The following is a 25,677-nucleotide window of genomic DNA, read 5'->3' as shown; positions in this document are numbered from 1 at the left end:
GACCTTTAAGGGTCCCTTCCAGCCCAAATTCTATGATTCTATTAAGTCAGCAAACACCAAAGGCTGTTATGCCTATTACAAGAGCTGATAAAGCTCTACAGCTGGCTGCATCTAGTCAGCTTTCCAAACAGTGTTCCTAATGACTACTACATTTGCAGCTCACAAGGGAGCAGTCATCGACTTTGGCTTCATCTTACATAATGAATCTGACCTTGAATTCATACCAGTTCCTCTCCATTGCTGTCAAACACAAGAAATGGAGAAACTGGGCTTGAGGCGACCTGTGCCGAGAAGAACATCTCCATTTCAACGTGCATCCTGTTTACAGTGATGTTAAAAGGAATTCTGTATTCTTTGTCCCTCACAAGGCAAGTTTCTGTTATGTTAAGCACCTGCATAATTTGAATCCTTTTCAGCATTCCTCATCAACAAGGGAATTTGTTTCAGCGAGAAGCAGACCGATTCATTCCCACAGCCTCAAACATAATCCCTGGGCTACTGGACACATTAATACTGTGGCAGCGTGCCACCTGCTTCATTTATTCACTTGGGGATTCAATGCTGCTTAGTCCCTGTCAAATGGGCTCTTTGTGCAACCTCCTGCGGTAATGTAAAAAGGTCCCCCACTGGAATTTGTGCCATTCAGTAGAAAATACAAAAGGGAGGGTTGTAAACACTCCGATTAGTGTTGAAGCACAGAGAGATTGTCTCCACCACTTATTACATAACCTCCAAACTGCCAATTTACCTCCTTCCCTCCAGAAGAAACAGTTTAACAGCAAGGGCTTACTGGTTTATTTAACTGAACATCGCAGCTAATGTGGGGGGTTTTGTGTTACACAAAGGCAGTGTTGCTCCTGGCAAAAGAAGAGAGGAAGGTTACTGCAGTAACACCCTATAGTAATTTGAGATGATTGCCTGCGAGGATCTCCACTTGAAGTGACAGTCCCCAGAGGCTCTCAGCTCCAAAGAGTAAGCATTATCAGAGGCTGCTGCCAACACAAGTTCACACACAATGGGCCCATCAGCTAATGAGCCCAGAGTGAATCTTCTCCCATTTTTGGAAGACAAACAAATGATTGTCTGCAGCGCTGCCCATCCCAATTTACTGCCATGTGAAATACCAGTTGTGTGAGTCCTGACATAGAAAACTCATTGTGGTCTGAGGCTGCTTACACTGAGGAGAGGCCCGTTCTCACACCCACCGTGCCCCACATTGACTCTGTAACTTCTCACTGCTTTAGGGACAAAGTCAAGCAAGGTTTCTGAGGTGGCAACCTCCCTCCTTCGACCTTCAGTTGTCCTGATGTGCCCGAGCCTTAGAAATGTAGTAAAATAATAATGCAGGGGAGCTTCTTTCACCCCAGAGAAGGCTCCAGGGAGACCTTCTTGTAGCCTTTCAGTACTAAAAGGGGCCTAGAAGAAGCATGGGAACAGACTTTCAGCAGGGCCTACTGTGACAGGACAAGGGGTGATGGTTTGAAACTAAAAGAGGAACATTTAGAGTAGATAAAAGGAAGAAATGTTTTAAAATGAGGGTGATGTAACACTGCCTGGGTTGTCCAGAGAGGTGGTGGATGCCACATCCCTGGAAACAGTCCAGGTTCGGTTGTTTGGGGCTCTGAGCAACCTGATCTAGTTGCAGATGTTCCTGCCAGCTGCGGGGGGGTTGGACTGGATGACCTTTAAAGGTCCCTTCCAACCCAAATGAAATTATTCTTTAGAAAGCACTTTGTCAGAAAGAAAAGGGGGAAAGGCAAAACTGTGTTAACAAACAATTCCTTCCCATTCCCTCTCAGCTGTACTAAAAGAAAGTCAGTTCTGGCGCCAAATTTGTCTTGCTGGGGCTCTGAGCAACCTGATCTAGTGTGAGGTGTCCCTGCTCATGGCAGGGGGGTTGGAACTGGATGATCTTTGAGGTCCCTTCCAATCCTGTGATTCCCAGCCAGAAAAGATTTAAAACATGTCCTTAAGCATTCTAAAGCACTTATGTAGGTGATGGTATGCTGGTGAAGTAGGAGTCCCTGAAATAGATTATGATTTCTCTTGCAAAATGAGACTCAATAAACAACTTACCAAAATATTTTGATTTGTCAGAAAGAGCATTAGACTATTGATGAAACACTGCTGTATTAATATTTTCCCTGAGAAAATCTTGAGAAGGAAAACACACAAAGCAGTGATGTCTTCATTAGAATACCTCTTTAAACACTCAGTTGTGATAAAATACACTAGATGTAGGATGTGCATACACACAACGGCTAGAACAAGCTCTAGACAGCATCAGGAATGACAAAAAAAATGAGGAAAGCCCCCAGAAAGCTGTCCTCACCACCTGCCTCGGGCTGTGACACACAAAACTGCATCAGCACAGAGGGGGCGGGCCTCTTCTCCCAAGGAACAAGCAATAGGACAAAAGGAAATGGCCTCAGGTTGTGCCAGGGGAGGTTTAGGTTGGACATTAGGAAAAATTTCTTCCTTGAAAGGGTTGTCAACAGGCTGCCCAGGGCAGTGGTGGAAGCCAACAGCATCCTGGCCTGTATCAGCAATAGTGTGGCCAGCAAGAGCAGGGAAGTCATTGTTCCCCTGTACTCAAAACTGGAGAGGCTGCACCTTGAGTATTGCTTTGAATTTGGGCCCCTCACTCCAAGAAGAACATTGAGATGCTAGAGTGGGTCCAGAGAAGGGCAATGGAGCTGGTGAAGGATCTGGAGAACAGGTCTGGTGAGGAGTAGCTGAGGGAACTGGGATTGTTGAGTCTTGAGAAAAGGAGGCTGAGGGGATACCTTCTGGCTCTGCAACCTCCTGAAAGGAGGTTCTAGGAGATGAGGGTTCATCTCTTCTCCCTAGTATCAAGGGACAGGACAAGAAGAAATGGCCTCAAGGTGCACCAGGGGTGGTTTAGCTTGGATATAAGAAACTTCTTCACAGAAAGGGTTCTTAAACACTGGGACAGGCTGCCCAGGGAGGTGATTGAATCCTCAGATGTGGTGCTGAGGGACATAGATTAGCACCAGCCTTGGCAGAGTTAGGTAATGGTTGCACTCAATGATCTTAAAGGTCTTGTCTGAACAAAATGATTCTGTGATGATGCATCACCCTCCACCTAAAAGCAGGCACAGCTACTCTAACATTTTCTTTCTCTCCATTCCTTTTATGAAACCCAAGCAGAAAACAATGTGAATTGCCAAATACAGGGAGAGCAACTCCTTGGGGTAAGTTTATCTAAAATGTGAGAGGATTTCATGATCCACTAGTTCAAAATAACAAAAGCTCATCTTTCAAGTAATGCTTTAGAGCTGAAAAAGAGACTGAAGTAACATTACTGTGTGAGAGTAGGTTTTATTATTATTATTTCATCTTATTGAAACAGTATCATGAGAAAAAAAAATAAACCAAACCAAACATTCAAACTTTTCAACAAAAGAAGTTTAAAATGCTTTCATTTGTACACGGTACAGATAGACAGGTGTGACTAGAAAAAGTTTAACCCCTCTAGACTGAGGCTAGCCAGAGAAACATGAAAGTCAAACTCTTTTCAGTGTGCATATGCATTAGAAACAAAATATCCAAGGAGTTCAAACCATCATTATAAATACCAAAAGCTGATCCTTAACTACTCATACAATTTATTCCTGTACTTAGTACCATTACCAATGGAGTCCTGACTGGGTCATAGTAACTGCTGTGTAATTGCCAACATAGCAAAACCCTTACTGAGAAAAATGGACAATGTTCTCAACTCAGAACATCCTAGTTTTGTCTTTGAGGACACATCAACACTCTAGGCTTGGGGGAAGAGTGGCTGGAGAAAGACCTGAAGATGTTGATAGACAGTTGGCTGAACAGGAACCAGCAGTGTGCCCAGGTGGCCAAGAAGGTCAACAGCATCCTGCCCTGGATCAGGAATAGTGTGTCCAGCAGGACCAGGAAAGTGATTGTCTCCCTGTACTCAGCACCGGTGAGGTTGCACCTTGAATACTGGGTTCAGTTTTGGACCCCTCACTACAAGAGGGACAATGAGGTGCTGGAAAGGGTCCAGAGAAGGGCAACAAAGCTGGTGAAGGGTCTGGATAACAGCCTCTCTTATGAGGAGAGGCTGAAGAATCTAGGATTGTGTGGTCTTCAGAAGAGGAGGCTGAGGGGAGACCTTCTTGCTGTCTACAACTCCCCTAAAGAAGGCTGTAGCAAGGTTAGGTGGGGAGGGTCAGCCTCATCTCCCTACTAAGAAGCAGGACAAGAGGAAGCAACATGAATTCACACCAGGGGATGTTTAGGTTGCATATTTGAAGAGAGGTTTGTCAAGTCCTGGAACAGGCTGCCCATTGAAGTGGTGGAGTTACCATCCCTGGAAGTGTTTAAAAGACACAGAGATGCAGTGCTGAGGGATGTGGTTTAGCACCAGATTTGGTAGAGTTAGATAATGGTTGGACTCGATGATCTCAAAGGGGTTTCCTAACCAGAATGATTTTATGATTCTATGCTATTCCTTTCTTCAGCAACAATATTTAATGGCAGAACAAAACAAACAACCAAAAACCTGGTTTAGAATAAATATTAACAATAGACAGCTGAATGGGTACATGCCTGCTGCCAGGTGCTATACAACTTGTTATTCATGTCATCTAATTCTACTTTATTCATTCAGTAATTAAATCCATGAGAACCTGTCACGTTCCTTTACTGGACTGAAGGTTCAGGGGTAAGCAAATCCTTTATAACAGTGCAAAAGGAGGGAGAGGCAACTGCATTTAACAGCTTTATGTTGGTATCAAGGGAAGACTGAGAAGATTATGATTTTTTTTTCCCCAATATATAAATTATGCACCATGTGTCCCAACGTACTTATGGGAGCAGGGCAAATGAAACTGGAGAGAAAAGTGTCCATACAGAGAGTTTTGTTGGGCAGCCCTTCTAAGAAGTTTGGATTTTATCCATGACAGCCCAGATGGTCTTCTCCATGCTGATCAATATCTAAATGATGGGGGTCAAGAGAATGGGGCCAGACTCTTTTCAGTGGTGCACAGTGAAAGGACAAGAGGCAATGGGCACAAACTGGAGCACAGGAAGTTCCACCTAAAATAAGGGAAACATTCTTTCCTGTGAGGGTGCCAGAGCACTTGCATCAGGCTGCTCAGAGAGGTTGTGGGGCCTCCTTCTCTAGAGAGATTCCAAACCCACCTGGACATTGCCATCCTGGGAAACCTGCTAAGGGCGACCCTGCTTTAGCAGGAGGCCTGGACTAGATGACCTCTAGAGGTCCCTTCCAACCACTGCCACACTGTGATTCTGCAATGTGCTGAACCTGAAGAGAAAGCAGCAGTTTTTCTTTTCCCCACATACCGTTTTCACGCCAGAAGGTAATAAAAACCAAACCCAGAAACTGAAAAAACCTCTAAACCCCAGCCCCTGAAGAACCACCACTCCCTCCAGCCTAGCAGCCATTTATTACTGGTTGGACGTAGGTGACAGAAATATCACTACCACATTCCTAAGGTTTCCCTACTCTAAACTAGGAGATCTAGTACTACATCCTGCAAACCAGCATAGGCAATACTTTCAGATCCAAGGAGAACAATCACAACAGCGAGGATGAGCATGGCTGTACCATTTGAGCAGAAAGAGCAGGAAATAAACTTCAAACATAGCTTTGAAACTTCTACTAGTGAGCCTTGTTTACATGGATTTAGGAAAAAAACCCAAAAAACAAAAACCAACAAATCCCAAACCAACAAAACCAAAAACAAACCCCAGGAGGTTTTCAGATTTTATACATCTTTTTGTTTGTTTGTTTGTTCTTCTCAGCCAGGTACATTTAATTGCAAGCGGCAGGCACTCCACCAAAAATGCAGCACTTGCAATCCCCATCTTTAACTGGGAGAGGTGACTTTGGCCTTGGTGTCTCTCTCTGTGTCACAATCCTGCTGCTTCAGAACATGCAGTTCATGCATTTGACAGTTTTGCTGCCATAGTCGATGCACTCGGGCCCGATGCACTCACAGCAGGCGTTGTGAAACCATCGGTACTTGGAAGCTCCCATGGACTCACAAGAGATCTTGCACTGATGTATTGACATGCAGTCATCAAAATACACCACGGTACACATGTGCTCTGAAGCAAGAGGAGGGAGAGGGGGGGATTTGGGTCAATTACAAATTCATGAGTACTGCAGCCTCTGAGGCAGGATTGTAAATCATCATGGGTATAAGGAAAAAAAGGTGATAGTGAAAGCAGAGAGAAGAGGCGGAGAGCCAAGGTACCACCCATCAACTTCAAGCTTTCCACACCTATAACTCAACCTGTTTTCTCTGCTCTGCTCCTGGACTGATTTACTTCTACAATCACAGGCAAAAAAGGTTTTGGGGTTCTGTCCTCAAGTTCTGAGGGGTATGTTCTGAAGCATAAGGATTAGAACCAAAGAATCATAGAATGGTTTGGGTTGGAAGGGATCTTTGAAGGTCATCTAGTCCAAACCCTCTGCAGTGAGCAGGGATATCTTCAACTACATCACATTGCTCAGAGCCCCATAGGGGCTCAAAGCCCAATGGGTGTCAGTCTCTTCACCTATGAACAAGCAATAGGAGAAGAGGAAATGGCCTCAGGCTGCACCAGGGGAGGTTTAGGTTGGATATTAGGATAAATTTCTTCCCTGAAAGGGTTCTCAAGACCTGGAACAGGCTGCCCAGGGAAGTGGTAGACTCACCATCCCTGGAGGGATTTAAAAGACCTGTAGATGTGGTGCTGAGTGGCATAGTTTAGTGGTGACCTGGCAGTGCTGGCTTAACAGCTGGGACTTGATCTCTTTCAACCAAAACAATTCTATGATTCCATGGCAAGGAACAACACAATGTACAGCATTGGAACAAGTTGTTCAGGGAAGCAGTGGAGTCACCATTACTGGAGGTGTTCAAAAAACATGCAGACATGAAGCTCTGGGACATGGTTTAGTGGTGCTGGATTGATGTTTGGACTTGATGATCTTAGAGGTCTTTTCCAACCTTAATGATTGGAAACCGTCCCAAAGAACTTTTCTCTGGAGGTGTCCTCCTTGATGTCTGGAAACCCTGCCAACCCTACCTTTTAAACATTATCACTTCTTCAAACATATATGAGTGGACCTTAACTATGGCTAGACTGGTTTAGTACTCTCTAAACAGATGCAAGAGGGTCACAGGACATGCTGCCAGCCTACTGAAAGCTAGGGAGTACTCACTGCCTTCTCCAGGCTCTGAACTGATGTACATGTCTTGCAGACATCACATGCACTGCAATGGGCAAGAAAGATCCTGGGGAGGAGATGCAGACCCACAGCTGAAGCAGCTTTCTGCTCCTAGAAAAGCTGTGCTGTGAGTAAAGCTGTAGTTGCCCATGAAATCTTGGAGTACCTGAAGTACTGCTGGGAATGCCAATGAAGCACACATGGCTGTGGAAGGCCTGTCCAAGGACAGGACCTCACATGTGAGAGCCTCATCTGTGTTAGTACCAATTCAAAAAGGCCTGAAGAAGCCCAGTACAACAGCTAATGCCTCCTGACACTTGCAATAAACCTCTAGTGGGAGAAGAATCTATGATTTCTAGGATGGAAAGACCAATGACGCTGAACTGAGAGACTGAAAACACCTCTTGGGTCGAAGGAGGGCCCAGGGCGAGCAACCTGCCAAAGCCAGATGACAGCAGTCGTACCCTGTGAGACTGGGAGAGGCTGGTCTCTTCAACCACTCTCCCAGGACCAAAATGGAAACCAAAGCCAGACCTCAACCTTATTAAGGTGGCAGCAACAACCAGGGCCATTAATCTTCACTAACTGGAGAGTGGAGAAGTGTGTTTCCACCTGCACACAAACCAAGAGAATTAGGTCTTACAGGACCAGTTTGAAAATGCTGTGAAGGGGTGAGGACAACTGTAAAAGGTAGACCAGAGCCAGCAGAGATCTGGCTGGTTCCCAGTAGCTCTTGTAAGCAGCTGGAGGATGTGCTCTGTATATATGCTACCAAGTCACCTCTGCAGTCTCGCTCAATCAGAAGTCTGCCAGGTCTGAATGAGTCCAATCGGCCAGGCTGCACCTCATCATGGGACACTTACTGTCCCCTTCTCAGCAGCATCTGTGTGCCCATGCAGAGGCTGAATTACTGAAAGCAGGAGAGTTCCTCCCATGCTGTTCAAAGCCAGGTTGGATGGAGCCTTGAGCAAACTGGTCTAGCAGAAAGTTTCCCTACCCATGGCAGTGGGGTTGGAACTAAATGGTCTTTAAAGTCCCTTCCAATCCAATCCATTCTTGTGATTCTATGATCAAGCATTAAATCCCTCTTTATAGGCTACAGAAACAGAATTACACAGGGGAAAAAATCTATCCCTATGGGCTCAGCTGGGATCAGGAGAGTATTTAGTTGTTTTACAGTCCTAATTAGTCACTTGGCTCCCTCAGTGCAGTAATAAGGATGTTGTGTGGTGCAGCATGAGCTCCTTCAGTTGTGTTTTGTCCATCTTCACACAGACTACACACTACAGGTGTGGAGAAGAAGAAGAGGGCAGCAGCAGACTTTTTTTCCAGAACAGGAGTTTCTCACCTTTTTCTCCCTAACTCATACTCACTGGAAGGTAAAGAATCACAGTATGGTTTGGGTTGTAAGGGACCTTTAAAGCTCTAGTCCAACCCTGATGCACTGAGCAGTGACATCTTCCACTAGATTAGGTTGCTTAGAGCCCCAAACAACCTGACCTGGAATGGGCCATCTACCACCTTGCTGAGTAACCTGGGCCAGGAATTTTTCTTCCTCTCTAGTCTAAATCTCCGTCTTTTAGTTTCAAACCATCACTCCTTGTCCTGTCACAACAGGTCCCGCTAAAAAGTCTGTCCCGAGTTTTCTTCTGGGCCCCCTTTAAGTACTGAAAGGCCACAAGAAGGTCTCCCTAGAGCCTTGTGCTCTTCAGGCTGAACAACGCCAGCTCTCTCAGCCTGTCCTTACAGCAGAGGAGTTCCAGCACTCCCATCATTGTTGTGGCCTCCTCTGGACCTGCTCCAACAGGTCCATGTCTGTACTATACTGAAGACTTCAGAGCTGAAACAAACACTGCAGGTAGTATCTCAGCAGTGCAGAAGGACAGAATCTCCTCCCTCCACCTGCTGCCCACACTGCTGGGGATGCAGCCCCAGACATGGTTGGTTCTGGGCTGAGTGCACATTGGCAGCTCACGTCCAGCCTTTCACCCACCAGCACCCCCACATCTTTCTACTCCAGGCTGCTCTCCATCCCTTCATCCCCAGCCTGGACTGAGACTGGGAATTGCCATGACTCATGTGCAGGACCTTACACTCGGTCTTGTTGAACTTCATTAGATTCACACAGACTCACTTCTCAACCTTGTCCAGATCCCTCTGGCTGACATCCTGTCCCTTTAGGTGTGTCTGCTGCACCACTCAGCTTGGTGTCATCTGCAAACTTGCTGAGGGTGCTCTCAGTCCTATTGTCCATGTGACTGATGAAGATATCAAACAGGACAGACCCCTGAGAGACCCCACTTGTGACTGATAAAACATTTATGTAGAAGAAGCAACAATCAAATCTAAGTTCAAAATAAGCAGAAGCTGATGTTTCTATCAAGCTTTGCTGTGACACTGTCTGTGCTGCAAGCGAGATCTGTGTCGGTGAACCACAGAGGAACTGAGCAACTCACAGAAGATAAAACAACTCAGTTGAGGAAAATTATCTGTCTGTGAGATGGGAAAACTTCCCCATCTCCCTGCATGCCACCTCTGAAGCTAAAGGTGCTGTGCAAGGTCAGTTGGCACTTCACTGGTTTTCTAGCCTGGCACTGGAGGGGGGCAGAAGGGCAGATCAGACACCATCCTGCATCACCAAGGTGCAGAAGTCAGAAACCCTTAACTACAACCCAGACTCTGTTTCATCAGTTGCCAAAAGATTATCTAGTTCCCCTCCCTCGCCAACATCCTGTCATCATCTGAAGCAATTAAGGTTATTTAAACATCTGAGCTTGCAGTTCAGAGCTCTGAGGGTTTCAGCTGCAAGTAAAGCAAGAAGAATCAAGTACAAATGCAGCTCCAGATTAACAATCGCCACAATCCTCTCTCAAGTAGTGGCTCAGAGACCAGAAACACCAGAAACAAGAGATACTTTGGCAGCTCAAGAGTTCAAAGTCATTCCACAGGAGGAAAGGGAAGACACTCATTAGGATAATAATGGGGAAGCTGAAGGTCTGGCGGCTGGGCTGGCAGTGGGCTGGGACAGGAAAGGAATGCTTTATATCCCACCACACCCCACCTCCTCCCGGATCCACAGCCACCCTCCCGGAGCTGAAGGCTTCATGCTGCTCCAAAACAAAGCTCACGGGTTCCCGGGGCTGCTCCTGCTTTTCGTGGCACTTGCTCAGAACTGCAGTGACCAAGCCTGGCACCCTGGAGCAGCTCAGCAGCAATCCCTCCACATTCAAATAGGAGTCAGAACTGTGCTCCACAAGAAATAGGCAGAGCCTTTCCAAATATTGGGATGTATTCCAGAAGCCAGCACACAGACATTGTGCCCTTACCAAAATCTACCTCACATTAGCCCCTCTTCCTTTACAGGCAATGCAACTGGCTGCTGCCAGCATATCATGTTGGAGTGAAGCATGCAATGAGCCACAGAACAACCACAAGATGGAGGAGGCACAGGACTGTAAAAAAAACATAAAGCATCTGTGTTCCAGCATGCTGGCTTCTATCAGCAATAGCACAGCCAACAAGACATGGGAAGTGATTTTCCCCCTATACTGAGTATACTGAGTACTAGGGAGGCCACACCTTGAGTACTGGGCTCAGAATTAGAAACCTCACTCCAAGAAGAACGTCGAGGTGATGAAGCAGGTCCAGAGATGAGCAATGAAGCTGGTAAAGGGTCTAGAGAACAGGTCTTGTGAGGCGCACCTGAAGAAACTGGAGTTGTTTGGCCTGGAGAAAAGGAGGCCAACAGGAGACCTTCTCACTCTCTACAACTCCCTGCAAGGAGGTTGTAGTGAGGTGGGGATTGGACTCTTCTCCCTAGTAATAAATAGGACAAGAGGAAATGGCCTTGTGTTGAACCAGGGTAAGTTTAGGTTGGACATTAGGAAAAATTTCTTCCCCAAAAGGGTTGTCAAGTCCTGGAACAGGCTGCACAAGGAAGTAGTGGAGTCACCATCCCTGAAGTGATATAAAAGCCATGAAGATGTGGTGCTGAGGGATGCTGTACAGTGGTGCCCCAACAGTGCTGGGTTAACAGCTGGACTTGATCTTAGTCAAGTCTCCTCCAACCAAAATGACTCTATGACATCTCTGTTTGGAGGTTCTACCCTTAAGCTTTACCAGCATGTCTGGGGAGAAGGAAAGAGTAAAGACATGATCTTCAGTTTCTTCTACTGCAGGCTAAGCTTGTACTTACTGTCACTGAGCATGCACACACAAACACAGACCCATCCACTACAGTGGTTCTTCCAACACATGCCAGTTTTCTGAACCACTTGATTCTGTGACTGAACTGTGCATGGGCAGAAGCCACCAGGCTGCAGCATCTTCCTGGGCTCTCTTCTCAGTGCCCATGCTCAAAAGGCTCTGTAGCCCTTGACCTACCATCCCTCCACCTTCCTCAACAAACTCATAAAAGTATTAAACCCAGTGCCTCCCAATGGCTCACACAGCTGGCAGCAAGAGGTACAATCCCCTACCTGTCCTTGCTTCCACAATAATAATCATCAACTGACCAAGACCAGCAGCCAGCTCATCTTTCCACCTTCTCAATGCCCTAATCATTCAGGATTTTTTAATAAGCAGACTTTGATATGATTTCAGAAGCAGCAGAGCACTACAAAGTTATCTATGTTGTGACCAAGAAGAGACTCTTCAACAGGCTTCCATACTGGCTGTATAGGCTGTTTTGGGTAGTGGAACACTGGAACAGGTTGCCCAGCAAGGTGGTTGGGGCCCCATCCCTGGAGATATTCAAGGTGAGGCTTGACAGGGCTCTGTGCAACCTGATCTAGTTGAGGATGCCCCTGCTTACTGCAGAGGGGGTTGGACTAGATGACCTTTGGAGGTCCCTTCCAAACCATTCTATCACTCTATGTTGAAAGCCACGATTACAAGAACAGCTCTGACATTTATTTCCCTTCCAGGTGCCTCCTGAAGCCTGCAAAGCAGTGACATTTGGTAACTGTTTCCAAATATAACTGTTGGGTTTGGACTGCCAGCATTCCAGTGAAAGCTCTCCCAACCTAATCTCCAATACCTTCTTAGTGAATGAAGGAGACTTTTGACTAAGAAGAAATGGCACTGTGATCCATTTGTGTTGTTAAACTCCACACCCTTGAGATGCAGCTCAAATAGCAGGTTCAATCCAAAACTATCATTAGCCCATCCTGTTGGTGTTTTAGTAGAGGACTGTGAGGGCACAAGCATCTGGGCTGTAGGACCTGGGTACAGTGGAGTATATTCAAGATTGTTCTAAGCATAATTTTCTTTTTCCCCATACATATAATTTTCATCTTTAAATACTGTAGTGTTTGCACACAGGGCTTCTGGGGGCTTCCCATTTAACGTGGCTTTCTGCAGCAACCCTAGGCTACATCCAAAGCAGTGTGGCTGGCAGGTCAAGGGAAGGGATACTCCTTCTCTGCTTTACTCTTGTGACACTGCACCTACAGTAGCGTCCAGCTCTGGATCCCAACGCAAGAAAGATGTGGAACTGTTAGAGCGGGCCACAAAGATGAGCAGAGTGCTGGAGCACCTCTGCTGTGAGAACAAGCTGAAAGAGTGGGGTTGTTTAGCCTGGAGAAGAGTAGGCTCTGGGGAGACCTTAGAGCAGCCTTCCAGTATTTGAAGGAGGCTACAGGACAGCAGGAGAGGGACATTTTACAAAGGCATGGAGTGACAGGGTGAGCGGTAATAGCTTTGAACTGGAAGAAGCTTGATTGAGATTAGACATTAGAAAGAAATTCTTCCCCATAAGGGTGGTAAGGCACTGGAACAGGTGCTAGAAAAGTTATGGAGGATCAAAGCCTGGAACTGTTCAAAGCCAGGTTGGATAAGGCCTTGAGCAACTTGGACTAGTAGGAGGTGTCCCTGTCCATGGTAGAGGGATTGGAACTAGATGATCTTTGGGGTCCTTTCCAACCAAACCAGTCTATGATTCTGTAGCTCTCTTAATGGTGAGCAAGCATTTTAATAACACCAACTACATATGCATGAGAAGCTATCTGACCATCTGGTTTCCCAGTTCTGGAATTAATTTATTTTCCTAACATGCCTTAACCAAAGGAAATTAGAAAAGTTGCCATTAGGATCCCATTTAATCAAGAGCAGTCCTGCTTGGAAATGTAACTAGGTCAAGGGTTCACCATGATAGGGAAGCAGTGTGTCCATCAACTGGGATATCTTACAGTGATAAAAGACTCATCACAACATAAGGGGTGAGGAACATTTAAAGTGTGTGCTGGGAAGGAAGCAAAGCCTCCTTTTCCCCTGTTAAGCAGCAATTTCACTGCGAGCTATGTATGAGATTCTTCCCATTGTGATGTAATGATTTGCAGGGAGAATTATTTCAGGTTGAGTAGGGAAACCAAGAAGCAGAGGTGGTTTTTTTATGTCACTGTCACTACCTCAAACTTCTCATCTTTCCCCCATCAGCTCCAGCAAACAATATTTTGAAGTCTATCCTCTAATTTAATCAAGAGTTTATAAAACCTTGATAAAAAAATAAGAGGAATGAACTCCCACTCCCAAACTGTGTATTTTTGAGACTGTCTGTCATATATCCCCCGCCTTACATATCCTCCTCCTCCTCCTCTACTCTGCCGTAGTGAGGCCACATCTGCAGTACTGGGTCCAGTTCTGGGGTCTCCAGTGCAAGAGAGACAGGGAACTACTGCAGAGAGTCCAACAGAGGCTATGAAGATGCTGAGGGGACTGGAGCATCTCTGTAAGGAGGAAAGGCTGAGAGGCCTGGGGCTGTTTAGCCTAGAGCAAAGCATCCTCAGAGGCAACTGTATCAACACTATTCAACATCTAAAGGGTGGGGTCAAGGGGATGCAGCCAGACTCTTTTCAGTGGTCCCCAGTGATGAGACAAAGTGGAATGGGCACAAACAAGAACCCAGTAGGTTCCATCTGAACATGAGGAGAAAATTCTTTCCTGTGAAGGTAACAGAGCACTGGACCAGGCTGTGCAGGGGTTGTAAAGTCTCCTTTCCTGGAGAGATATCAAGTCTAGCTGGACAATGCAATCCCGGGCAACGTGCTGTGGGTGACCCTACTTTATCAGGGGTGTTGGACTAGAGGATCTCCAGAGGTACCTTCCCACCCTCACCATTCTCTGATATCCCTCCTCAGCATAAAGAGCAATCTTGCTAATCTTCCTGGGGTTTACTATCAATCCTGGATTTCCTTCTAAATCATCCTTCTAAAGAGCTCCAGTTATGCCAGCTCAGACAAAAGAAATAAATATCTACTCTAGATAGAGTGGTTTATAGCATGTGGCTTTCTCACATCTCTCAAGCCCTGCAATTTGGTTGCCTACCGTTGTACTGATACAGGACTTGGATTCAGTTTTTGGTCTGTCCTCTCTCCTAAGCTACGTGTAACTGCTTCAATATCAGGGAACACACTATGGAAGTACTGTGAACAAACTGCCCCATGCCACTGGAGGAATTACAGAGACAACAAACATATTTTGGTGTCTCCTAAGATCATCTGACACTTGAACACCACCTTCCATGTTCTTCAATACTTTTGCTTCACTCCTTTTGTTACATCATGCTCCAAATTAGACTGAACTCCTCAAGGGTTTATGGAAAAAAAAGGTGCAAGCACAGACAAGCAGAAAAGAGGCAAGGAGAAGGCTCCTGGGAAAGACCAGAGGAAGCACATGGAGTTTAGACACTAGACTCATTACCTTTGTCACTAGGGTATGGTGCGTGGACATTGTTGCTTGGGACGGAGACGTTCTGATGCTGGGGCTGGTTCACTGTTTCTAGAAAGGAAACAAGGTTCTCATGGTGTGACAGTTCTTCTGCCACAGGGAAGGAAACAATATTCCAGTTCAGCTGAGTGTCCCCTTCCGTCAGTGCCCGGAAAAGGGAAGGAATTGGTTCATGCAGCTCCTCAACAGTACTCTTGGATGTGGGAGGTGTGTCACTGTAATTGCGAGGGTTGCACATACCTGCAGGGGAATGAAACAGAAAGTTACATGGAGCTCCCTAAATGCTTCTCCTTAACTGCCAGCAATATCCAGAACATTTAAACTGTCTTTTTGGGTTGGTGTTTTTGTTTTGCTTAAGCACAACAAGAATCCTTTCACATATATCCCACTCTTAGCTCAACAGTAGGAGTGCCACCAAATACAGGAGGATGAGGTTTCCATAATAGCAGGTTTCAGATCTCTGCAGATTTCTGTTCCAAGAAGGTGCTAGAGCAGGTCCAGAGAAGGGCAATGAAGCTGATGAAGGGTCTGGAGAACAGATTTTATGAAGAGTGGCTGAGAGAACTGGGGCTGTCTAAGCCTGGAGAAAAAGGAGGCTGAGGGGAGACCTCACTCTCCCCTCTCTACCTGAACCCTCTACTCTCTGCCTGACAGGAGGGGTGAGTGAGGTGAAGGTTGGTATCTTCTCTCAAGTAACAAACAACAGGATGAGATCAAATGGCCTCAAGTTGTGCCAGGGTGGAGGTTAAGTTTGGTATTAGGAAAAATGTCTTCCCTGAAAGGGTTGTTGAGCCCTGGAACAGGCTGCCCAGGACTGTGGCAGAGTCACCATCCTTAGAGCGATTTAAAAGCCGTGTAGACGTGGTGCTGAGGGACATGGTTTAGTGGTGACTTGGTGGTGCTGGGTTAATGGTTGGACTTCATGCTATTAAAGGTCTCTTCCAGCCTAAACCACTCTATGATTCTAAAACACACCTGTGACTTGTGAGCTCCAAGTGCACAGACCTCCTCTGAAAAACACTTTGCTTCCCTTTCCATGCTGACATTACGGTTCACACCATGAGGAGTTCAACACAAGGTTTCATTCCCCTGAGACAAGAGACAAAGCACAGTAAAATCGATAGCAGCATAAAGCTGGCCTGAAAGCTTATGCCTGAACAAAGATGGTATCAGGAGAGGTCCTGAGGTGCAGGAAACTTTTGATCACAGTTCAAGTATTCGATCTCAAGGGCTGCAGTCATGCACTGGATCTTTTTAGTTGTCTGCCAGAGATGCAAAGATCACTATCAGGAGGGAGCAAGAGTCTGAATTACTTTACCTGCTTAGAGACAGCAGAGATGAACCTTGTTTTGCTGCTTAGTTGGAAGGGTCACTGCAGGCAAAATGCTTATTTCCAGGTTACCTCTTCCTTGACTTTCAGTGTTTTTTGTGGTATCTTTACGGAAACCTCTTCTTTCTCTTTGCTGCTTCCTAAAAAATGCTGTCATGACGTGCACTGCAGGTGCTATTTTTTCATTAACTATCTAAGCACTAACATTTATTGCTAGCTGTGAAACTGAAGGGTGTCTGGATTTAATTCCAATACTGAAACAACCAAGATCAGAAAGAAAAGTGGTATCTGCAGAGGTATTTAAACTCAGAAGCTGTAAAACACGATTACAAGTCACCTGGCAAGAGACAGACAAATCCATTTTCCTCATGTACATCTGGATATCATTTTGGATAGTTCCACAGACAGAGTTTTAGACAGCTACAGCTGCAAAGCACACCAGTCCATAAAGTAGCAAAGCCATATGGGACATAAAATGTTCAAAGTCTACCTGCTCCACACAACCAGAGAAGCATCTCCTGCCCTGCAGATACATTAGGAGAAGAGGAAATGGCCACTAATTGCACCAGGGGAGGTTTAGTTTGCACATTAGGAAAATTTCTTCACTGGAAGTGTTGTCAAGCCCTGGAACAGACTGTCCAGGAATGTGGTGAAGTCCCCATTTCTGGAGGGATTGAAAGGCTGTGTAGATGTGGTGCTGAGAGACACAATTTAGCGGTGACCTGGCAGTGCGGGGTTAATGGTTGGACTTGATGATCTTAAAGGTGTTTTCCAACTAAAACAATTCTATGATTTGAGCTTCAGAAGTCATGTTCAACTAGAGCTTCATAAAAAGCCTCACAATCTCTTTAGTTTAAGAGGGATTTCCATAAGGACCAAAGTAGAGTTAGGTTCATCCATAACAGTTAGCAAGAGATCTGGCAAATCCTAAGCAAGGGGTTGGCATCACCAGCATTAAAGAGTAAGAGTAACACAAGTTAGTCTGCTCATATAAAAAGGTGAGCCAAATACTGGGTAGGAAAAAGAACAAGAGTCTCCTCCAAACAACATCAGGTGACACTGAAAAATAATTCCAGCAGGTCAAGAGAGGTAGTTCTGCCCCTTTGCTCTGGTGCGACCCCACCTGGAATATTGCGTCCTGTTCAGGTATCCCCATCATAAGAAAGATACAGAGCTGTTGGAGCAAGTACAAAGGAGGGCTACAAAGATGATCCAAGGGCTGGAGCACCTCTGTTATGAGGATAGGCTGAGGCTGTTCATCCTGGAGAAGAGAAGATTCCAGGGGAACCTGATAGCTGCCTTCCAGTACCTGAAGGGATCCTACAGAAAGGCTTGAGAGGGACTTTTCATAAGGGTGTCTAGCAATAGGACAAGGAATAGGAATGGTCTGAAGCTGAGGGAGAGTAGGTTTAGACTGGATCTTAGAAAGAAGTTCTTCAGTATGAGGGTGGTGAAACTCTGGAATAGGTTGCCCAGTGAGGATGTGGGTGCCTCCTACCTGGGGATGTCCCAAGGCCACGTTGGATGAGGCCTTGAGAAGCTGAGCCTAGCTGAGAGCTGTCCCTGCCCATGGCAGGAAGGTTGGAGTAGATGATCTCCAAGGTCCCTTCCAACCTAAGCCATTCTAAGATTCTATGTTTATTACTTTGGAATGAATGAGAGGATGCAGAATGGAGGACACAGATAAGCCTTGACATGCGGGACTAGAGGATTTTAAGTAACAAAGCTTGGAAAAATAAAAGGAAATAAGAGCCTGTTGCTGTTCTCCTTCCTTCAGTGTCTTTTTGCCTTCCAGAGAAGGGAGAGAACACCAAAACAAAACACAGGACATCAACAGAGCACCAGTAAAGTCAGTGCTGGAGGTGGGATGTAATTCCTGATCTCAGAGCAGACCTGAAGGAGATAACAACCTACCTGCATTCACATGAGGCACGATCAGCTTATAAAGAGACTTAACTATCACCAAAGACCTGTCTCCAGGACACAGGGAGTGGCACACACTCCTGTTTCCCCTCTGCATTGCTAAGAAGAGGAACAGGACCATACCATAGAACCAACAATGCCTGAGGCACCCACAGAATCATCAGGAAACAGTACTGGGAAACTGAACCTCATTAACTTCTCTTCTGGAGAACACCATGGGAAAAGGCAGCAGAAATGTGGGATTTAGGAAAAATCCTCTGTGTGGACTTGGCTTTTTTGGTCCACAGTCTCAGTAAGTAGGTTCTTCCTCTCCCTGGAGGACACTGGCATGCTAAGCCTTGCTTTCTACAGGTTATAATAGTTCAGAACTAGCTAAAATAACCAGAATTAAGTAAAATAACCTCCTATCCTATACCTCATCCTTCCTACTATCCTGTTTCTAAATACATCTCCTCCACAGGGTACAGGGGCTAAAAGATGCCATTGAGAAGAAGCACAGATACACAGAAGCACAGGACCATGCCGCTCCACTGCTTACTGCAAGACAGTAAAGCAAAGCTAAACAAGGGAGAAGCAAGCAAGAAGTAGAGCGTCAGGAAGCATATTCGTACCCTGAGGGGACAGGAGAAGCAATGGGCTGCACTGAAAAAGAGCATTTTGACACTAATCATCTTGGGTTCTCAAGAACATGGGGCCAGACTCTTTTCAGTGGTGCCCAGAGACATGACAAGTGGCAATGGGCACAAATTGCATGGGAGGTTCCTTCAGAACAGGAGAAAAAACTTCTTTGCTCTGAGGGTGCTGGAGCTCTGCAACAGGCTGTCCAGAGAAATTGTGGAGTCTCTTTCTATGGAGATACTCCAAACCCACCTGGACTTTGTGATCCTGGGCAACCTGCTGTGGGTGACCCTGCTTTAGCAGGGGGTTGGACTGGATGATCTCCAGATCTCCCTTCCAACCCTCACCATTTTGTGATTCATGAATTCATAGAAGACCTCACCACTTGGGTCACAACAACCCCATGCAATGCTCCAGGCTTAGGGAAGAGTGGCTGGGAAGCTGCCCAGTAGAGAAAGATCTAGGGTTGCTGGCTGACAATTGGCTGAACATGAGCCAGCACTGTGCCCAGTGGCCAAGAAGGTCAACAGCATCCTGGCTTGGATCAGCAATAGTGTGGCCAGCAAGAATAGAGAAACAACCATCCCCCTGTACTTGGCACTGGTGAGGCCACACCTTGAGTACTAGGTTCAGAGTTGGGGCCCTCACTCCAGGGACACTGAGGTGCTGGAGCAGATCCAGAGAGGCTGGTGAAGGGTCTGGAGCACAAGACCTAAGAGAAGGAACTGAGGGAACAGGGTTTTTTCAGCCTGGAGAAAAGGAGGCTAATGAGAGACCTTATTGCTCTCTACAGTTGCTTGAAAGGAGGTTGTAATAAGTGGGAGCTGTGCCAGGGCAGGTTCAGGTTGGACATTAGGAAAAATTTCTTCCCCAAAAGGGCTGTTAAGCCTTGGAACAGGCTGCCCAGGGCAATGGTGGAGTCACCATGCCTGGATGTATTTATAAACTGTGTAGATGTGGTGCTGAGGGACATACTTTAGTGGTGACCTGGCAGTGCTGGGTTAACAGTTGGATTTGATGACCTTAAAGATCTTTTCCAAGCAATTCTCTGATTCTGTGAACTGCAAAGTGGATTGACTGATACTACACAGGGACAATTTTAGTTTGAGTTCCCTTGTGAATCCTTGTGACTGCTAGCAGATGCACATGGCCCAATGTTCTCATCATTTGTTTAATTTGCTCTTCATAGAGGGTAACAAAGAGAGAAGTTCTTACTGTAGGATAGTCTTAACAAGAACAGCATTACTGCTGAACCTCAACTCACTGGCCTCAGCTCATTGATCCAGCCTGTTCAGATCTCTTTGTAGAGCCTTCCTACCCTCAAGCAGATCAACATGCCCACCCAGCTTGGTGTTATCTGCATAGAAATCCCCATACAGTATCCAGTACCGTGAAGCAGATGCTGCTTCAATTCAGAAAGGAGTTTCTGTTGTAGAGACAGAATGAATTGTTCCAATGACATTAACATAGAAAAATCTGGATGACCCCCACCCCTTCCCCATAGAGCAGATTCAGCCTCCAAATGCTTGGTTTCCCACAGCAGTTTATTCAGTACCCACAGAATAAGCTGCAAGACGCTTAAAGCACAGATTCTGTCCCGATGTTTTACTTCTGCTGTAAGACTGTGAGCTCAGCTTGTGGCAGGTGGAAGCACTTTAAATAAAAAACCACAAACAAGAGAAAATCCCCAAGCAAACTTACCAACGCAGTCACAGCACTCATCCCAAAGCGTCCCCAGGCACAGCATGCACTCCTTACAGCAGGAGCAGTTCCCTTCCCCAGGGCGGCACTGACACAGCTCCTGAAAACAACACAAACTCGTCACATCGCAGCCAAAGCCAGGCAGGTAAATCATGGAAGGGGTGGTTTGGAAGGGACCTTAAAGATCATCTAGATCCAACCCCCGCTGCCATGGGCAGGGGCATCTGTTACAAGACCAGTGTGCTCAAGGCCACATCTAACCTGCCTTTGAATGCTTCCAGGCTTGGAGCCTCCACAACTTCTCTGGGCAACCTGTTTCAGAGCCTCACCATCCCCATGTGGAACAATTTCTTCCTAAAGTCTAATCCCAATCCCTTGTCCTGTCACTCCATGCCTTTTTACAAAGTCCTTCTCCAGCTCTCCTGTAGGCCCACTTCTAACACTAAAAGGCCACAAGGTCTCCCCAGAGCCTTCTCTTCTCTTCTGCAGGCTAAAAAACCCCAAATCTTTCAGCCTGTCCTCACAGCAGAGGTGCTCCAGCCCTCTGCTGATCTTTGTGGCCTCCTCTGGACCCACTCCAACACTTCTCTCTCTTTCTTGTGTTGGGGACTCCAGAGCTTAATACTGCAGAGAGATTCCTCCTCAAGCAAGTGCTCAAGTTAGGGAAGTAAAACCAGCTTAGCACACTTAATACAGCGAGAAACAGTAAAATGGTTGCAGTCAAAATCTCGTCTTACTTTACAAAAGCTTCGTTATTTTTTTAAGCTGACATCCTAAATACAAATCTGAAGGCAGCCTTTAAAAGAGACAAAAATCCCATTCATGGGAAAGGTGTGTGCATGGAATGCATGCCTGGATCTGCAAGGTCTTTTATTGCTTTTCCCATCACAACAGGAAAGGCGGTGAAGGATGTTTCTTTTATATATAAATGGCACACTTAGACTATAATTTAGCTAAAAAAGGAAGTTACTCTAAGCCACATGTGCATACTCAAGGCAATGCACCATGACTACCTTCACACCTCATTGTGGATTCTAAAAGGAACTTCCTCAGCTGAGTCATCTGACACAGGATTTTGTGCCGATGCACAAAATGCTGGTCACACATCACTCTCCATTAGCAATATTGGACTAGATTGTTTTCCCCTCACCCAGGTCCAGCTGAAGCATTTTTGCTAGCAAGAAAACAATCCCCTCTCTCCAAAACTCAACACCTTGGGATACTTCCAGCACTTCTGGACCACAGCCAGGCTGGATGAGGCCTTCAGCAGCCTGGTCTACTGGAAGGTGTCCCTGCCCATGGCAGGGCAGTTGGAACTAAATGATCTTTAATGTCTTTTTCAACCTAAACTATTCTATGAGTCTATGAACTGGAAGTCATGGAAGCAAGAAGACAAATCTTTCTCTTTTAATTACCTAAACCTGAAGGCACTGGGTTAGCAGTCAAGACCTACCCTTGTGGACCTTGCAGCATGGCAAGAGCCAACATGGCTGAAGGAAACCTAAGAACTAGGCAATATCCTTCCCTCTAGCTCAAATCCACACCAGCAGTTCCAGTTTGGCTGAAAGATTGTGGCTACATAAGATAGTATATGGACCTGAATCATGCTGAAGTGTGAAATGTGGATGCTCAAGAAGTCACCCTTGGTTGTCCTGTCTAAAAATTTGGTTTTGAAGACATCTGCCTAACTACCATGTTAGGCACAACTGGTGAGAAAACCATTTCCCATTACTGGAAAGACTGACCACAGGCTCCTTCCCACCCCCTGCTTTACTGGAAGAGCCACTGGCAAATCTCTGCTACTCATTGGATTGGGAAGCTGATGCCCATCCCTGCCCTTTGATCCTGTTCTCCAGAAGCAGGGGAGTGACACACTGTGGTGTGGCTGGGAGATGCACATGGAGAGGAGGGAAGGGCAGGAAGGTGGTTTGGCATGAAAGTCTCCTGACCAGGAATCACTACCCAAGGATCACAGAATCACAGAAAATATCCAGTTGGAAGAGACCTCAAAGATCATCCAGTCCAACCCTCGACCCAGCACTGAAGGGTCAACACTAAACCACATCCCTGAGTTCCAGGTCCACACACTCCTTAAACACCTCCAGGGATGGTGACTCCAGCACTGCCCTGGGCAGATCATTCCAGAGAACCCTCTCTCTGAAGAAAGATTTCCTAAAGCTGATCCACCTCAGCTAACCACAGCTAGGCCAGGGATACCACACCTCACTGGCAGACACAAACGTTTATCACCCACAAAGTCTTTCTTGGGAAGAAGCCAAGGGGGCAAAACTCCACTTTAAAAGTAAATCTTTGCCTGCCGCTGCTATACTTCAGATAGGGAATCCTGAAATCATAGAATGGTTTGGGTTGGAAGGGACCCTTAAAGGTCATCTAATCCACTCTTGCTGCAGTCAGCAGGGACATCTGCAACTAGAGTACATTGCTCAGAGCCCCAGAAAACCTCACCTGGAATGTTTCCAGGGATGGGGCATTTACCACTTCTCTGGACAACCTTAGCCACCGTCTCACCACCCACAGTGTAATAACTTTCTTCCTTCTCTCCAATCTAAATCTCCCTCTTTCAGTTTCAAACCATCACCCCTTGTCCTGTCACAACAGGCCCTGATGAAGAGATTGTCTCCAAGAGACAAGAAAAAAGGAAGCATTTTTACACCAAACATCAAGAATGCATTGCCTAGGCAAGGCAAGGCAGAGATGCACCTGATCGTGTTCCCTCTGGCAACCACGGATGTCCACAGCCCTTTGAGTCGCACAGGGATCACTCCTCCTTTGCAGACTCACAGAAGAGCCAAGAGTGTGTTTTGAGAGGGCAAGGCCAGGGTCAGGTCTGGGTCGTGCAAGGGTTTAAGAATACAGCAAAAGAAGCTGTGTGCACACAGCCTGGACTCAATGATCTTCTGGTCTAGAGAACAGGTCTTGTGAGGAGCAGATGAGGGAATGGGGATTGTTTACCAGAGGACCTTCTGGCTTTCTACAACTACCTGAAAGGAGGCTGTAGTGAGATGGGAGACAGTCTCTTCTCCCTAGTAACAAGTGATAGGACAAGAGGAAACGGCCTCAAGTTCCACCAGAAAAGGTTTAGGTTGGATATTAGGAAAAATTTCATCCCCAAAGGGGTTGTCAAGCCCTGGAACAGGCTGCCCAGGGAAATGGTGGAGTCACCATGCCTGGATATATTTAAATCTGTGCAGATGTGGTGCTGAGGCACATGGTTTAGTGTTGTCTTGCCAGTGCTAGGTTAACAGATGGACTTGACCTTAAAGCCCTTTTCCAAACTGCACAATTCTATGATTCTAAGCTTCAGGGCACCCAGACCTGGACTAACACTGAACCAACCCCCAGAGCTGCAGCACATATGCTGCACTGGATCAACACAGTTACGAATCCATTGATGTGATTTTTCCATTCACTTCATCCTAGATCACAGATCTTCCCTAAGCCAGCAAAGAAAGTGAATGCACAGCAACTATTGAGTGCTCCACAGCATGCTGAGAAATGCTGTTGCCCGCACAGTTTCACAGGATCACAGATGTTATGGATTGGAAGGGACCTCTGGAGATCTTCGGGTCCAAATCCCCTTCCAGAGCAGGACCATAGAATCTGGCACAGAAACACATCCAGACAGGTCTTGGAAGTCTCCAGAGAAAGAGACTCCACAACCTCTCTGGGGAGCCTGTTCCAGTGCTCTGTGAGCCTTACAGTATTGAAGTTCTCCCTCACGTTGAGGTGGAACTTCCTGTGCTGTAGTATCCATCCACTGCCCCTTGTCCTATCATAGGGCACAAGTGAGAAGAAGCTTTCCCTTCCTTCTTGACACCCAGCACACAGATATTTATATGCTTTGATTAGATCCCTTCTCAGTCCTCCTTTGCAGACTAAAGAGCCCCAGGTGTCTCAGCCTTTGCTGAGTGGTTGATGTGAGCATCACTGCAGTATGCCATCTTAGTAAGCCTGCAAATTTTATTTACAGAGTGGAAAGCTACCAAGAGTTTTTAACTTTTTTTCCATCCTCAAAGTTTATTAATGTCACCTATTACCATATTGTTTCCAAGTGAAAGATGAAAAAACCAGGCCCATTAATAAAATACACCATTTTTTTCCACTAGAGGAGGCATCACAAACTTAGAAAGATGACTTATGTGAATGAATGACACAGCTCTAAACTATTTCTCTTACTGTTTGATAAACAGATTGTGTCAGCCTGGAGGAGAAAAAGCCAGAGGAAGGCAACTTTAAAAGCAACCATGAGTAAAGTGCTGTTAGTGTGGCCAGGGAATAGCATTAATATATATATTAGCATTAAAAATATCCTATAGATTTGTTCTCCAACAGTAAAAGTGGGCAATTAACTTTGTATTAAGTATGAAGTTGTTGAACTTCATTCATCAGTAAGTTTGCAGACAACACCAGGTTGGATGGGAGTATTGGTCTGCTTGAGGGTAGAAAGGCTCTACAGAAGTACCTGGACAGGCTGGATTGATGAGCTGAGGCCAGTGGGACGAGGTCTTGCATCACAACAACCCCATATACACTCTATGTTTGGGGAAGAGTGGCTGGAAACTGCCCAGTAGAAAAGAATCTGGGGGTGTTGGTTGGCAGCCCAGATGTTGGCTGTGCCCAGATGGCCAAGAAGGTCAACAGCATCCTGGCTTGGATCAGCAATAGTGTCACCAGCAGGGCCATAGAAGTGATTGTCCCCCTGTACTCAGCACTAGTGAGGCTACACTTTGAATACTGGGCTCAGTTTTGGGCCCTGCACTCCAAGAAGGACATTGAGGTGCTGGAGCAGGTTCAGAGAAAGGCAGTGAAGCTGGTGAAGGGTCTGGAGAGCAGGTCTTTGTGAGGAGCACTTGAGGGAACTGTGGTTGTTAAGCCTGAAAAAAAAGGAGGCTGAGGAGAGCCCTTACTGCTCTCTAGAGCTGCCTGAAAGGAGGCTGGAGTGAGATGGGTGTTGGTCTCTTCTCCCAAGTAACTAGTGATAGGACAAGAGGAAACAGCCTCACATTGTGCCAGGAGAGGTTCAGGTTGGACATCAGGAATAATTTTTTCACTGAAAGAGTGGTTAAGCCCCAGAACAGGCTCTCCAAGGAAGTGGTGGAATCAATATGCCTGGAAGGGTTCCAAAAAATGTGTAGATGTG

General features: G+C 46.2%; 1 protein-coding gene across 1 annotated transcript in view; it reads right to left on the bottom strand.

Moving 5' to 3' along the window:
- Positions 1-3,932: 3,932 nt before the first annotated feature.
- The window catches only part of TWSG1 (twisted gastrulation BMP signaling modulator 1), a 30,398-nt gene continuing 8,653 nt past the window's right edge, over positions 3,933-25,677 (bottom strand). Inside the window, exons 3-5 of the mRNA XM_054164120.1 lie at positions 20,517-20,616; positions 14,918-15,184; positions 3,933-6,111 (exon numbers count right to left, since the gene is read on the bottom strand). Of these exons, the coding sequence (XP_054020095.1) occupies positions 5,930-6,111; positions 14,918-15,184; positions 20,517-20,616 (549 nt within the window). The 3' untranslated portion in view covers positions 3,933-5,929. The remainder of the gene's footprint in view (positions 6,112-14,917; positions 15,185-20,516; positions 20,617-25,677) is intronic.

This window comes from Dryobates pubescens, chromosome 9 (genome assembly GCF_014839835.1).
Source record: "Dryobates pubescens isolate bDryPub1 chromosome 9, bDryPub1.pri, whole genome shotgun sequence".
NCBI classification, from domain to species: domain Eukaryota; kingdom Metazoa; phylum Chordata; class Aves; order Piciformes; family Picidae; genus Dryobates; species Dryobates pubescens.
This window is presented reverse-complemented; position numbering and strand designations above follow the sequence as displayed.